The 14,883-nt window shown below is 37.2% G+C and overlaps 2 protein-coding genes across 3 annotated transcripts; both read right to left on the bottom strand.

Moving 5' to 3' along the window:
- Positions 1-7: 7 nt before the first annotated feature.
- Positions 8-4,930, bottom strand: LOC137733352 (NAC domain-containing protein 53-like). Its single transcript, XM_068472504.1, has 6 exons — positions 4,509-4,930; positions 4,104-4,381; positions 3,779-4,006; positions 1,081-1,650; positions 846-999; positions 8-643 (listed from the first exon to the last, which is right to left on the bottom strand). The coding sequence occupies exons 1-6, from the start codon at positions 4,672-4,674 to the stop codon at positions 231-233; spliced, it is 1,809 nt and encodes a 602-aa protein (XP_068328605.1). The 5' UTR covers positions 4,675-4,930; the 3' UTR covers positions 8-230.
- Positions 4,931-8,369: 3,439 nt separating this feature from the next.
- On the bottom strand, positions 8,370-14,626 carry LOC137734795 (NAC domain containing protein 50-like). 2 transcript variants are annotated; one of them, XM_068474077.1, is made up of 4 exons: positions 14,142-14,626; positions 13,620-13,903; positions 12,553-13,323; positions 8,370-9,290 (listed from the first exon to the last, which is right to left on the bottom strand). In XM_068474077.1, the coding sequence occupies exons 1-4, from the start codon at positions 14,383-14,385 to the stop codon at positions 8,652-8,654; spliced, it is 1,938 nt and encodes a 645-aa protein (XP_068330178.1). In that variant the 5' UTR covers positions 14,386-14,626; the 3' UTR covers positions 8,370-8,651. The 2 variants fall into 2 exon arrangements, with proteins under 2 accessions (XP_068330178.1, XP_068330179.1); XM_068474078.1 differs by having other exon boundaries at positions 8,370-9,281.
- Positions 14,627-14,883: the final 257 nt, after the last annotated feature.

Raw genomic sequence — 14,883 nt, 5'->3', positions numbered from 1 at the left:
AAGGTACTGAAACAAAAATTCAGTATTACATTCATTCAGTATGTAGCTATTCCAAATATAACACGCTTTACGGTATCTTAAAACGGTTTGCGTAAATAATTAGTTCTGCAGTCAGTGTAACAATTAACTAAAATATCGAGTCTGCAAGAACATGCATCTTCTCCTAGTCACTAGGGGAAGTTTACTACAACATCCTGAGATAGGCTCAAACCACCATTACTGTCGAAGCATCACCTGGTACAGATGTAGCTCCCGATTTTGAAACTCATAGAAAGAAACAGAACCCAGAGAAACATAAACAAAAACCATCCCCGCATCACCACACATCCTGTCTTTCCAGAGAGTGAGCCACCGACTGGCACCAGATTGCCAGAGTTTCCGTCATTCTGCGACAGCTGAACAGAAAACACAAGGTTGACCACCCCATCCTTTCCAAAAGACCAGTCCATCCTGTTGTCACTTGAAGTTATGTCTCTAATTCTAATCATGGCTGCAGTAACATGAACCGAACTGGAAGACGATGCACCAGAATTTAACCGAAGCATTGCTTCTTTAGCAGGGAACTCTGAAGCAAATGCAGGTGGAGCAGGTATGCTGCCCAACATCATGTGACTTGCCTTTTTGATGAAGGGATAGTTACCATCTGCACCACCATAATCGCACACAACCCAGAAGGTGAGGAAAACATGACCAGTGATGGAATACAAAAATTATTAAATATCATGTAAAAAACCTAAACCTCCGGTACTCCTTATAATGATAGGTACACATTAAGAGAATCTAAAGGATAAGTTACCAAAAAGGGTATGATAGTGCATTTAATAGCTGAAATTAAGATACTATACCTGATTCAAACTTGCACTCGGGCATTTTCTTTGACAAAGATGCATCATCAGTATCCTCTGGTTGTACAAGATGTTCGCCTCCCATTGGTTGTGGCTCTGGTTGTACAAGATGATCGCCTCCCATTGGTTGTAGCTCAGTTTCACCATTCAGAAGCTGATATACAACAGTTTATTAATTGAAAGATGCTACTTAAAATCCCGAAATACAAAAGGAAAATGAAACTTGAGAATGTACCTTCTGGTCAGATGGACCTTGGTCAGGAACATAGCCACAAGAATCAAAATCAATATACTGAGAGATGTCATCATTGGCATCAAAGTATGTAAGGTACTCATCAAGCATGTCAAAGCCTGCAGTTGACTCAACTGGATTTGAAAGATCATTAGTTTCAAGGAACAGCCCATCACCAAATGGCTTATTCTCAGTAGCATCCAAATATGGTTCATTAAGTGAATAATTGACGACAGATGGATTTGCACCATCGCTTGGTTCAAGAAAGCATTCATCTTTGACTGGTTTTGCATCAGCCTCATAGTGCTCTGTCAAGTCAACAAACTTCGAGTCCTCGGGATTTTGTGAGGTTATATATTCATTTTTGACTGGGTTCCCAACCGTCTCATAATGCTCTGGGTATCCAAAGAACATCTGGTGTTCGCAGTATTCCAAAGTTTCCCCAGTGCCCATCACAGCCTTTGTATCATCTTCAACAAAGTCCCCATAATGCTCAATGTAGTTGCTCGTCTCCCCATGATAGAAGTTCAAAGGAGGTGGTGCACTTTCAGACAGAATTCCTGTGTCAAGATTCTGGGAAAAGAAAGTATTTATAAATGTACAGTACCCAAGCATGGCTTAGCTGAATCATGTGAAAAACTTTAGAAGAAACTGACGGAAAATGAAGGCCCCTGGCATCTCATATATGTGTTTTATATACCTAAACAGTCTACATACTATTATTTATGAAAACCCTCTTGTCAACCAAAGAGGATAAATGTCAATTATGCCCTCTTTAAATTAAATAGTTGAATAATACGTATGAATATAGTAATTTAGTCACACCAATATATTATCTCTACCACACCTTAACTCTCTCTGTCCCAACCTTAATTTTCTATCTACACTAGTTTTTCCAAGTTAAAATGATTAAGATGCCCTAGACCAGATGGAAAAAGGATGCAGATGTTTTCCATTTCTAATTTCCAGTCACATAAAGGTTCAGATGTGAAGATTAATCATCAGAATATCATGCATAATGCATTATTCTAGAACACAATGATCTTTTCAATCTCACTACTACGGCATCATCTCAGTTCCTTCAATTTGAAGACGCTTCTCGTGGCACCGGCCAGGACCAAGAATATTTCGAAATCCATCAAATAATACCTATTGTCTTATTCTACAATCTGGTCCTAATTTGAATTTGTCCCCGTTAGCAGATCAGATCTAAGAACTAGTTAACGGTATCACGTGACAAGAACATACAAAAATTACAGCGTAGTTTGAACTTACAATACAAGGGGAATCTAAATGGTTAGAAGACGTAGCATCAAAGATCAACAAATCCCAAGGTCAGATTGCAACAATTCGGGGTTGAGGTAAAGGGTGACAGAGCATCAGAGAGAGAGGACACAAAGAAATATCATCCAGATCCATTTTAAAAGGACACCAAGATTCTGCCAACTTTCAGAAAATTGTACACTGTAAAAAATTACCAACACATTAAGGTATGGCAATTATGAATGATATCAATGCAACATTAACTTGTAATACTGCATTTCTAGTTCATTTGATGGAAAGTTCTGCTGAGTGAACATTATTTGTTTCAGTATTCTAGGTTAGACAGTTACACACCTTGATGATGCTCTTTGAATAATAATTGAAACGTAAAAGAATTCCTGATATACATACTTAAAATGCAATAAATGGTTTCACAAATACATAAGCCCAGTTCAACAGAGAAAAAACTGTTTGTAACAGAAAAGGCAGAAAACTGCACTCCAGAGAAATTTAGGGAACTATTATTAACACTCCAAAAATCTCATTCTACACTCCCCACAAGTGTATTTTTCTTTCTAATTATAGAAAGTTCGGGGTGCAAAATGAGATTTTTGGAGTGCCAATAACAGTTCCCTAAATTTAAGAATGCAAATAAAATTTTAAGAAACAATGCAAAGCTGGCAAAACTTACATAAAGTCTCGCCAAGTTTCAACCTTAAGGGGGAGACCATTTTCATAAGTTAAAAGAAAAGATAACCAAAATTCTGATAAGAAAAAGAAGATTGGAAAGCTAATGAGGTAGTTGTTCTGAACACACTGTTATCCAGAACAAAAGAAGAGCAGCATAATAAGCAAAAATAAGAACAAAAATCTTATTAGAGAAACTATAGAGGCTGTATTAGTTATTCTTCTGAATAAGTGGTGAAATTTAAATAAGTGATCCCGGAGTACAAAGCTTCAAATATTTTTAACAGGAACCCATGTATAAATTCAAATAAGATACTCCCATATTAGTAACATACACAAATACTCTTCGTTGTTTCCTTTCATCTCATTATAATCATTTCTTTGTGAAGAAAAAAAAAAACCACTAAGCTCCTAAAGCAAGGGCATAACAAGTCCATTTGCTGACATTGGGTTACTTATATATGTACAGCTACAACAGAGACCTTTCAGCATAGTCATGTACAGGATAGCCAGATCAAGTTAAAATCATTTGCCCGACCAACTAGGAGCCCTCAGCCATACTTAAGCTCCAATAGCTGGACACAGTTAAAATATCTACTTTTGATTTATCATAGCACATCCAGGGGTTTCCCACAACTGGGGGAGTTATCTTTAAATTCAATAAATTCCGGCCAAATCTACCCATCCCCATTTCAGACAATTTGAATTCGCCTACAAAACACGAAATGAAAAGGGTGAATGAATAAAGAACCTGATCAAGGTCAAATGCTTCAACATATGCCCCATTGTTGACATCCATTGCTTCATTATCTGGCTCTTCGCTGACTGCCACTACATTAGCAGCCGCCTCTTCCCCAGGTACACAAGTCACGTCATCATCGTCCCATTCCTCCTCCATAACTGGGGCGCCGTACTTCTCCCCATTCTTCGGTCCCGTGCCACTCTTCTGGAATATCCTACAAAGCACATACGGATCCTTCTGTACCCATCCGCCACGACAAACCCAACAATCAATTCCAATTCCATAACATCATAAAATGCCAACAGAACAATAGCAACGTCAACAAAAATCTAACCTGTTGAATTCCAGCTTTTTCCAATTCCTCGTTGGAAAGGCGATACTCATGCATAACCCAATTGGTTCTTGCACCGGTGGGGGCTCGCCCGCTATGGAAAACCAGCGTCTTCTTCATCCCAACATCCCGGGAATTATGTTTAATGGGGCGATCCTTACCCGTAGTCTTCCAGTACCCTTTTTCAGTAGCCCGATTCGTCCTCGACGAATTTCCATACTTCTTATCCAGAAAACTGAAAAAGTACCACTCCAAGTCCCTAGTCTTCAGCTTCGACTTGCCTAATAAACCAGAAAACGAAAACCCAACAAAAATAAAACACAAATATAACCGCAATCAACGATATGATTCACGTATGTATACATATGTATGTATTGAAAAGCATAAGAAAAGGTTAGGATTTTTGACCAGGGAGGTCCCAAGGCTCGGTCTTGTAGATATCGACGACCGATATGGGGTCAAATCGGAAGTTCTTGCCGGAGACCTTACGCTTCAGATAGTACCAGACTAGTTCTTCATCGGTTGGGTGGAATCGGAACCCAGGAGCGAGTGAATTCTCTTTGCCGCGGGCCATGAATTAATCAAATCCAGCACACAAAAAAAAAAAAATGAAAATCTTTCGTTAGGGCTTCGAAACAGAAAGGAATCGAAAGAACGGAGAATTGGGAATCGGGAATTGGAAATTAGGTTAGATTAGGGTTTGGATTGTAACGAAATCGGAGAGCTGAATAGTCATTGGGTAGGTGTGCCAAGTACGATCCAGTTCGTCGTTTCGGTAAATATATAGCGTCGTTAGCCTCACCGAAAACTTCTCCGCGAAGAAATGGAGGTGATTTTTTTGGGTCACAGGTACGTAGTTTTATGCCGCTTTACAGACATCGCAAAGGTAACTCATGTGGGATGCTGCACAGGTGCCACGTGGCGTGGGTGATGATATGGGCTGATGTAATTGCGTCCGTCAAGTTACTTGGAGACACCAGATTAACGTACGAAGAAATATAAATCTGTACGAAAAAATTAATTGAAATTTCTTTTACTCTCCGTTCACCTCTTAAAGAATTTCCATGTCTTTGGTTCTTCTTAAAAATAAATTTAAATTACATTATTGCTAATTCACTGAGAGGTTTACTCCACTCCTTCCCTCTTGAAACAATTTAAATAGGAGGTGGAAAAGAAATACCAACTTTTTAGGAGGTATTGGGATAAAGAAATATTTTGGTTCATACCAAAACATATATATATATATATATAGATATATTAATACATTTTAATCTACTCCAGTTAGCCAACAAAAAATAATATTACATCTCTTTAAAATAATTTTTTGAGCAAGTGATCATTTACCATAGTGGTGGAAAAAGAGTTGAGTCCTTGCATGATGACGTGGGTTTGAGTTCATCTGTGGTTAATTTAACATCTAATTTAACAAAATCTATTATTTGACAAAAAAAAATTTTTTGAAAGAAAGATGATTTAAACTTAAATACAAGAGCATGAGTATACTACTTTAGTCAACTGAATTAATTCACATATGCCATATATACTAATTATTTAAAAGAAATTTATTTCTGATAAGTGGTGAATTGCCTTAGCGAATATGGTCTACCTCTGCGACCTCCCCTCTTCCTTTTCTCTTGTTTAGACTAATAATGTCGCAAGTAACAAAAATTATTACTAATAATATATTAATTAAAAATAGTAAATATACCTAGATAAATTATAAAACAATCTTGAGGACAAACTCACATTTGGTATAACCAATTTTAAAATACGCGTTGAATTACTTTCGTAGAATCTTACACATAATAATTTCTGAAATTCATTCAATTAACTCATTCTTCATGTGTGTTTCGTGTGATCAAATATTAAAACACTTAACACATTGTTTCTGATGCTCCACGCACATCGTGTGTTGTCGAATTTCTAACATTTTACCAAATTAAATGTATGACGCATTGTTTGTGATGCTCCACACATATCGCGTGTTGTCGAGTTTCTAACATTATATGCACCAGCCTCAACCTCTGACTTCCATTTTTTAATATATTTGACGAAATAATTTATTGGGTTGTTTTACTTTCAAATTAACATCATTTACAACTGTGCGGTATAAACTATTAAAGTGTCTAATATTTAGTTCAGACGAGTTGTGTACAAGGAGATACATGTTTCATGAGATATATACTTAATTTATTAGAAGAGCACTGTAGTGTGTCGTTGTGTGTAGATATATTTTTGTGTTTATGCAAAGATAATGAAACGTGTAATGTAATTATAAACAATTAGATACCTTTAGTTTTCAAAAAAAAAAAAAAAAAACAATTAGATACCTTTATTTCCTTTGATATTTTGCTACTCAACCTTGCTTATTTACCTTATCTTTGTAGATCACAGTGTTAGGGCTTGTTGGTGCTTTTAAAATAATTGAAAGCATTTCTAGTAAAATTAACTTTGGTCTGCAAAAGGACTTTAAGTGCTTTTTGGAGGAAGCACCATATATGTGCTTCTTGCAGTAAGCACTTCGAGTGCTTTTCCATGACTTATTTGAATTTTTACTAAAGATTGGTTTTTAAAACATTTTCATCAAAAGCGCTTTTCAATTATCTTAAAAGTACTTTCAAACGAACCCTTAGACAACAGGGCAATATGCCTTGTAGAAGAGAGCTTAGGTGCTCCTTATCGTTTAGTTTAATTTGATGCTTAATTTGTGTATGAACTAGTGTTTAATTATTAGGAAAACTAATGAAAAATGTTTAAAAACTTTGAGTTTTAACGATAAGGACAAAATAAAGGGTAAAGTGAATAGTACTAGGTTTGACTTTTTAGTGTAAAAATGTGACTTTTCGTTAAAGTGAACAGTACTGTGAGTTTTTCGTTAAAACTCCCTTAATTATTTCAAAGTGTTACTTTACTAATTCTTTGATGTATTTTTAAAATCAATGTTCAATTGTTTTCTGGGGTGTGTTGCTCGTGATACGCGCGTTATATTTATAAAAAGTTTCTACAAAAATGTACAAACAGTAACATAACCTAAAAACAAGAAGAAAAAGAAAACTCTTAAGGGGTGTTGTATATGGAGTTTGACGAACTTGACTCAACTTTCGAATCCAAATGTATTCTATATAAATTTTTAAGGAGTCAATAAAAGTTAATGTATTAAATACAGACTTTTTATGACTTCTGAAAAGTCTATGAAAATATGGTGGTATTCAATTATAATTTTTTTGTGAGTCTACAAAAATCAGGTGTATTCAAAATTTCACTTATTTTAAAGGATTTTAGAAAGTCATGGATTTTGATGGACTTTGAGTGCTTTTATAGTTATTTTTGTCATAGCAAATCAAGCCTCTCCCCATCAGATTCTGATGGATTTTATTTTTCTTTCTCTATTATTTGGTGAGATATTTCACCACTACTATAATGCAATGACTACATTTATCATCACTTCCACCATCGTTATCACCATTTTCACCATCATGACCATCACCTATACCACCATCATCACCACCCCATCACCACCTCCCCCATCCTTACTCCTTTACCACCCCAACACCACCCCGCCGCCACAATCATCTCGTGACACTTCCACCACCTTTGTTGCTACCACTACTTCATAAGACCACCTTGTCCTGATTAGGACTCATGATTGCCATTTCAATAATGAAGACATAAATAATAATGCTTATTAATAAATTGGTGATTAAAAAGTTCATGAATGTTGATAAAATTTTAAAAAATCTAGCATCAAACTGTCTAGAATCCTGCGAAAGTATCATTTAACTCCTTTCTTTTCTACCAAAGTGCATAACTAAAAATCTATAGAATTATATGAAGTTTATAATAATCCGTAAAAGTTCACCATATCTGTGAAAGTGTGTAAATTTAAAAACTCAACAAAAGTCCATATAAATCTTGATACACTACACCACCCCCTTTAAACTAAGGAACATCGAACATTGGTATGATTCTTGCTAAAAATGGTTCCGATGCGTAATTTTTTGTCAACGAAATTGAGTTTTTCATTGCTGCATAAAACAGAGTACAAGGAGCTTGTGGGAGGTAGATGGGGGTCTGTAAAATAACCTCCAAGAATGAAGGAGAAAGAGCGCCTAAACCATCTTGCTCAACAGTCACAATCAATTGTCATTCTCCAAATCACTTTCAATGAAGGGAGATAACCAAAGTGGTTCCCTGAAACTGATGCATTTGCTCACTAGTCCTCTGGGAACCACTGTCTAAGCAATTACCTTGGTTAACTAACAAAGGCAATAAGCTCGAAAATTATAATAATTAGGGTCTAAAACTGCCGATTTCGATGACAGGTACAACACAGTTCAGCTTGCTACACGTACAGCAAGCTTCCTACACGGTTACAACATCGTTCGATTAACAACAGAGACAGCTCTTACCCTAATAGAGAAAACATAGACAGCTCTTACTCTAATAGAGAAAACATACTCACTGTAGATAGTTCGACGAGGCCCCTAAGGGGCCGATAACTCATCCAATGAACACTATGGAGTACATACCACTACGAATCCACTGGGCGACTCAGACCTTCTTCTTCAAATCCTCGTTCTCCTTGTTTAGGAGATCAATTCGGGCTTGAAGAATGTTGATCATGGCTTGGGCACTCATCATTTCAAACTTCAATGTCTCCCTCTCAATTGAGATTTTGTGGATCTCAGTTTGCAAAGTCTCTATGTATTTCAAGCAGCTGGTAGGCACAGAAGATTCCATCAAAGCAGCATTGAGTTCAGGAGGAGGTGCTGGGGTAGTATCTTTGGGTTCAAGGGATTCTAACAGCTGATACTCCACCAGTGCAGACAGAAAATTTCTGGTAGTCGTCATCGATGCCTCAGTTGACGCTGTTGTTGTTGTAGACGAGCAAGGGTCATGTGTCATCCCACTTGAAATCTCAGAAGCATTTGAATGGTTAGAATTTGAGTCGTTATGCCGCCTTCTTTTATACTGGCGTAGTTGCCCAGGTTGTCGATTAAACAAAGTTAGCAGGGGTTGTGCATCATCTGGACCTGGTGACGGAAAGTCATCTAATCTCTCTTCTCTATTAACCACACATGTCATAGGATAATCGTCAGTTTTCTCCGTCTTGCATGGTGGTAAAACAGTTTGATTCTCTACTGGAAGTTCAGGAACAACAACAATAGCCTTACTGATTGCCTGAGTATCCTGAAATGAGCAACCAAGATAAAGCAGATTGTGGATATAAGGAGAATTGAAAATACAAAGAAAAAATGAAAGAAGCTACGACACGCAATCTAAAGTATCGAATATGATGAACAAAGACAATATAAATGGGTATGTCTCAAACAGGTCAGGTTGGTTGTTCACAATATACCATGATATCAACTTTGATTGTTTACAGTAGCACATCATTGTCTACTTCTTTAAGTGTATATTCACTTACATAAGTTCCATGACATGCGGTTGATATTATGCATACAAAACATAGCAACAATGATAATAGATATGCGGTTGATAGTATCCACACAAAACGTAGCAACAATCATAATAACATGTAAATCAAAATCCAAATTGCACCACCACGGATAGTTTCAGCATATATTTAGAATTAAAACCTCAAGTATGAAAATAAGAAATTGAGATATTTATAATGATTCACGAGTCAAGAAATACAGTTACAATCCCCAACACAAGACTGATGCTGCAGCCTACGCTAATAAGAGAACAACTTTTTTGGCAATGATAAAAAGAAGGCCTTAGATGCATGGTCAGGTAGTTTGGTTCTATGAAAGGCGTGTGCGTCTTTCATTTCAGATTTTTTGAATCCATGGTTTCAATATACAAAATGGTCAAAAAGAGTCATCTGTAGCACCAGTGCCAGAAAGTAGCACTACGAACAAGTAGCTTTTTAATGTCAAATTTAGGTATCTTGGTTTCATTTTAGCTAGAATTTAAAGAGTGATTGTGATTTATATTATCCCGAGATTTCTAGGTGTTACAAATATATGTATGGCAGATCACAAATATACGGCAGGTCAACAGACTACGCAATAAAACAAAACTCAAGGCACATTTAACTCCCATGTGGTAAAATCTACCTTTTAATAATTTACTTTCTTTTTAAGCAGTTCTATCTGTTATTTTTATCCACAAGATAACTCTTGCATGTAACAACTATCAATTAATACTAGCAAAACAGCCATACTAAAACCCAAACGTAAAGCATTGGTGGGGGGATAATGGCGAAACTTCATTAGAAGACTGAGAACCAGGTCACTCATTCAAATTAATATCAGGATTCTGGAGTGTAATGAAATCCTGATGTTTCTACTCATTACAAGGGGCTAATGACAACCATTAAAATATTCTTTTAAACTCCAGAAGGATCTATAAATTAACCTGAACAATGCCTATAGCTCTGCAAATCTCCGTAATAAAAAGAAAACGAGAGCACAAATAATGGAAACACTGTCGTCATGACTTGCCTACTTCAGTTTCATAATTTTTATATAGGGTGTTGTTATTATCCAGATCCTAGGCTTTTCTTCAGGTCTAGCTCTCCCCTAGTTTAACCATTTTTCTTATGCAAAACACAACCTTTTTTTTTTTTGGAAGAACAGAAAAACATAGATTGGCAAGTCGAGTATATATAAAGAGGGTGAGAAGGGAGAGAGAGCCAGTTAAACTAGTATAACAGTGACCTAAATAATCACCTGGTTAAGTTCCTTTCTGTACCATTCATAAGTTGGCCTCACTGTTAACAATAATAATTGTTTGACATAACAAGAAAATCTTAGGAACTGCAAAACTTGAATGTTTACAACTTAACCTGCTTAGGAATCAAGAAGGTAAATTGTTTTGCAAAAGCCTCGTATATCCCCCACTTATGGTAAAAGATCATTAACAAACATATCATGACAACCAACAAAATCCACTTTCATCACATTTGAACCTAAATCATTGTTACCATTTGGATTCTTCAAGACTTCTCCTTCACCTCCTGGTCTTTCAAACAGTTCAAACATACTTCAGTCCATGTCACTATAATCGTTTTTATCACCTTAAGCAAGAAAAATTGTCAACTTTCTTGTAAAACCTTATCTCAAATTTCAACAATTGAATACCTTATCTCAAACTTCAACAAATGAACCTTCCAATTGTGCAGATGCTCTCTACAGACCAAGCAACATCACTGCTCTTTATCCTAACTCTCATAAAATACAACAAAATAAACAGGTGCTTAGCTTCTTTCTCAAGGTACTTCATCATGGCTTATCAAAACTTTGAGAAACAGGTACTTTATGTGGCGCCTTATCACATGAGCCACTGATCTACGACAAAACCTTGATAACAAAGAAAGGTTCTTTATCACATAAGCCACTGATATCAACTATTCCACCGTCTGATATCTTTTTCTCAAGGTAATTTATCCCTAATCTCAAAAATCATCCTATGCAACCTCAAGAGGGTCCACCATGTTTCCTATGAATCCTCAGAGACGCCAGTTTTAGGCCACATGTTAATAGAACAGAATGATTCTCCGAGCCACATGTTCACTGAAGCACAATTCATTTATAGCCTAGAGGAAAAATGTCAAGGTCAAACAGTTCAAAACAGTACTGGATTATTAGACCGTACAATATAATAGAAAACCCCTATTGCATAATTGTAAGACGTTCTCAGAGACGACATGTTCTAATCCAAAATCAAGGACAAAGAAGACACAACATCCTTTCAAAAGTACCTTTTCATTATAATGTCATCCACCAGTCAATGCGGACCTCCTTTCACACAGGGAAGGCTCCTTAAATTGTCTTTCAAAGGTTGATTTCAACAATTACGTATACTTTTAGTTTATAAGCATATCATGATGACACCTATAAAATACTAATACACATATGATAGAGATACAGAGGGTCATATGCTATCATCCAAAATATATAGTCACTAATTTGTGCAGACCTCTTCAAAGAACGAAAGAGTATATGGAAGAAAAAGAAAATGGTTTGAATTAGAAAATTCCAACCCACCAGAATATTGAAAGTTAAGTTGGTGTCAGTGAGTTCAGTCCACAAAACAAAAACAATGAAAACTCACATGTCCAAGAATACAATATACAAACTCGCCGTTGGTGCATATTGGATGTTATGCAAGGAATCCTTACTTTATTATTTCTCGTGATTCATCAGATATTTGTTAATACCTAGAGACGATGAATTACCCCGAATGCCTCAATAATGGACCTTACGGTGCATGCTTCACTAGTTTGCTTGGATCCTTTGATTAGGTTATTCTAAAAAAATGTTGTCGTATAATGGGACACAGTCATCACGATATTAACTAATAAGAAAGTGGGGAAACCATTATTTGCATTATGGATGAGCAAATCCAGCCTACACGATAATAAAGAACAAAAATTTATGTGAATAGATTTAAGAATATAGATAAATAAACTGAAAGCACAAACCTGCTCAATATTATTTTCTGCACTGGGCACACTGTGACCATTTCCTGCAGTACAAGTTTCATGACAGTCACCTTCATTAGTGGTTCCATTGTCATCTACTACAATTATAGCACCATGACCAATTCCTTCAACAATATTTCCTTCGACAGAAATGCCATGACCATTTTCTTCGACAGAAGTGCCATGACCACTTCCTTCGACAGAAGTGCCATGACCATTACGTTCGACATAAGTGCCACGACCACCTCCTTCGACAGAAGTGCTGCGACCACTCCCTTTGACAGAAGTTCCATGACCAGTTCCTTCAACGGAAGTTCCATGAGCAATTCCTTCCATGGAAGTTCCATGACCATTTCCTTCAACAGAAGTTCCATGACCATTTTCTCCATTATATGCAGCTTGACCATTTCCTCCAATACATACAGCATGCCCATTTCCTCCAATATGTGCAGCATGTCCATTTCCTCCAGTATATGCAGCATGTCCATTTCCTCTAATGTATGCAGCAAGTCCATTTTGTTCACTACGAGCAGCATGTACCTTTTGTTCACTACCATCAGCATAATCATTTTGTTCACTACATGCAGCATGACCATTTCCTACCACAAATGCATCACGACTAACTACAGCTACAGTCCGGGTCTCTTGTCCAGGAACCAAAGTTAACTTATCATCATCGTCCCACTCCTCCTCAACAAAAGGCGCATACCGATGCCCATTTGGTGGTCCTATATTGCTTTTGTGAAATACTCGACATAGCACAAACGCATCCTCCAGCAGCCAAAGCAAATGGGAAACAACAAAAATAATAAATCAGTCTCCAGATGATTGCAAAACCCAACACTTAAAAATACTAGTCTGATGCTTTCGTAAATGTAGATAATGATCTCAGTATTTCACATTATTGTAACACACTAAACCAAGTTAAGTAGTTCACCAAAATCAACTATTCAGCTCATATGCGAAAACTTTCCGCAATCATCAAACAAAAAATAGCATAAGTACAAAACCAGCATTTCTCTCATTTCCTAGTGATTAGCTCATTAAACATAAGTGCAAAACCTCACCTGAATGGCGCCGAGCCCAGCCTTCTCAAAAACTTCATCAACAAGTCTGTACTCATGCATAACCCAATTGGTCCTTTTCCCATCTGGAGCTCGGCCGCTATGGAACACCAAGGTTTTCTTCATCCCCACGACGATATCGTTGTGCTTGACGGCCCGGTCATTTCCGGTGGCCTTCCAGTACCCTTGGTTGGTAGCCCTATTCATCCTTGCCCCATTTCCGTACTTCCTATCCAATGCACTGAAAAAGTAGTACTCCTGGTCCCTGCTCTTCAAGCTCGACTTGTCTAAAAAGACCCATTTAAAATTAGACAAAATCACAACCCCTAATCTTAAAAAGCCCAAAATTATCCAGCGTTATCTCAGCCGAAAAATCAGGCACATACATCATACGGCGAGTTACCTTATAAAATACATTAAGGAAAGAAAAAAAAGACCACAAAAATACAAAATTTTCACAAAAATTAAGAAACCCAGCCACAAAAAATGAAGGAAAATTGAGAAATCGGAGGTGTGGGTATTTACCAGCGAGGTCCCAGGGCTCACTCTTGTAGATGTCGACCTCGGAGATCGCGTTAAATTTGAAGGGTTTGCGACAGACCTTGCGCTTGAGGTAGTAAATGACGAGTTCCTCGTCTGTTGGGTGGAACCTGAAGCCTGGAGCGAGGGCAGTCGGGGCCGGTGGCAGTGTCGGCGGCACTAAGGGGGCGGCTACGGCGACGTCGGCGGCGGCTGATGCTATTATCTGAAGGTCCGCTTCTCGACCCATGAGTCCGAAAAGCTGAGAGAAGGGGAGAGATTGTGTGGTTGATAGGAAGGAGTCTTCTGGAGATTTGGTGGAGGGAAAAAGCAAAGGTAGGGGCTTGATTGGTGGTGAAGAAATGATGGGAATGCCTTAGATTACAAGAAACTGTTTTCTTTTTTCGATTTAATTTTTATTGTGATCTGCTGCTGCTGCTGCTGTTGCTGTTGGTGCTGTTCCTTTTATTTGTGTCATGCTTTTGCCTTCGGGGTTTGGGTGGAGTGAGAAATGGGAGAAAATGAAGCCTACTTATACCGCAAGCACCGCAGGTTGGAAATATCAGCATAATAATAAAAGTCATATAAATATTATTCCACTCTTTTTAATTATTTTTCATTTTCATTTATTTTGTTTTGTTTTGGAGCGTGAAAGGGAAAAGTTTTAAGAATTTGGTGATATTTTTCCAAGTTTGAGCCTACTTTTTTTTTTTTTAAATATTAAATTAAATCGGATTCATACGAAGCT

The sequence above is a fragment of the Pyrus communis genome, chromosome 5 (assembly GCF_963583255.1).
Source record: "Pyrus communis chromosome 5, drPyrComm1.1, whole genome shotgun sequence".
Taxonomy (NCBI): domain Eukaryota; kingdom Viridiplantae; phylum Streptophyta; class Magnoliopsida; order Rosales; family Rosaceae; genus Pyrus; species Pyrus communis.
The sequence above is the reverse complement of the archived record's forward strand: the minus strand, read 5'-3'. Positions and strand labels throughout refer to the sequence as shown.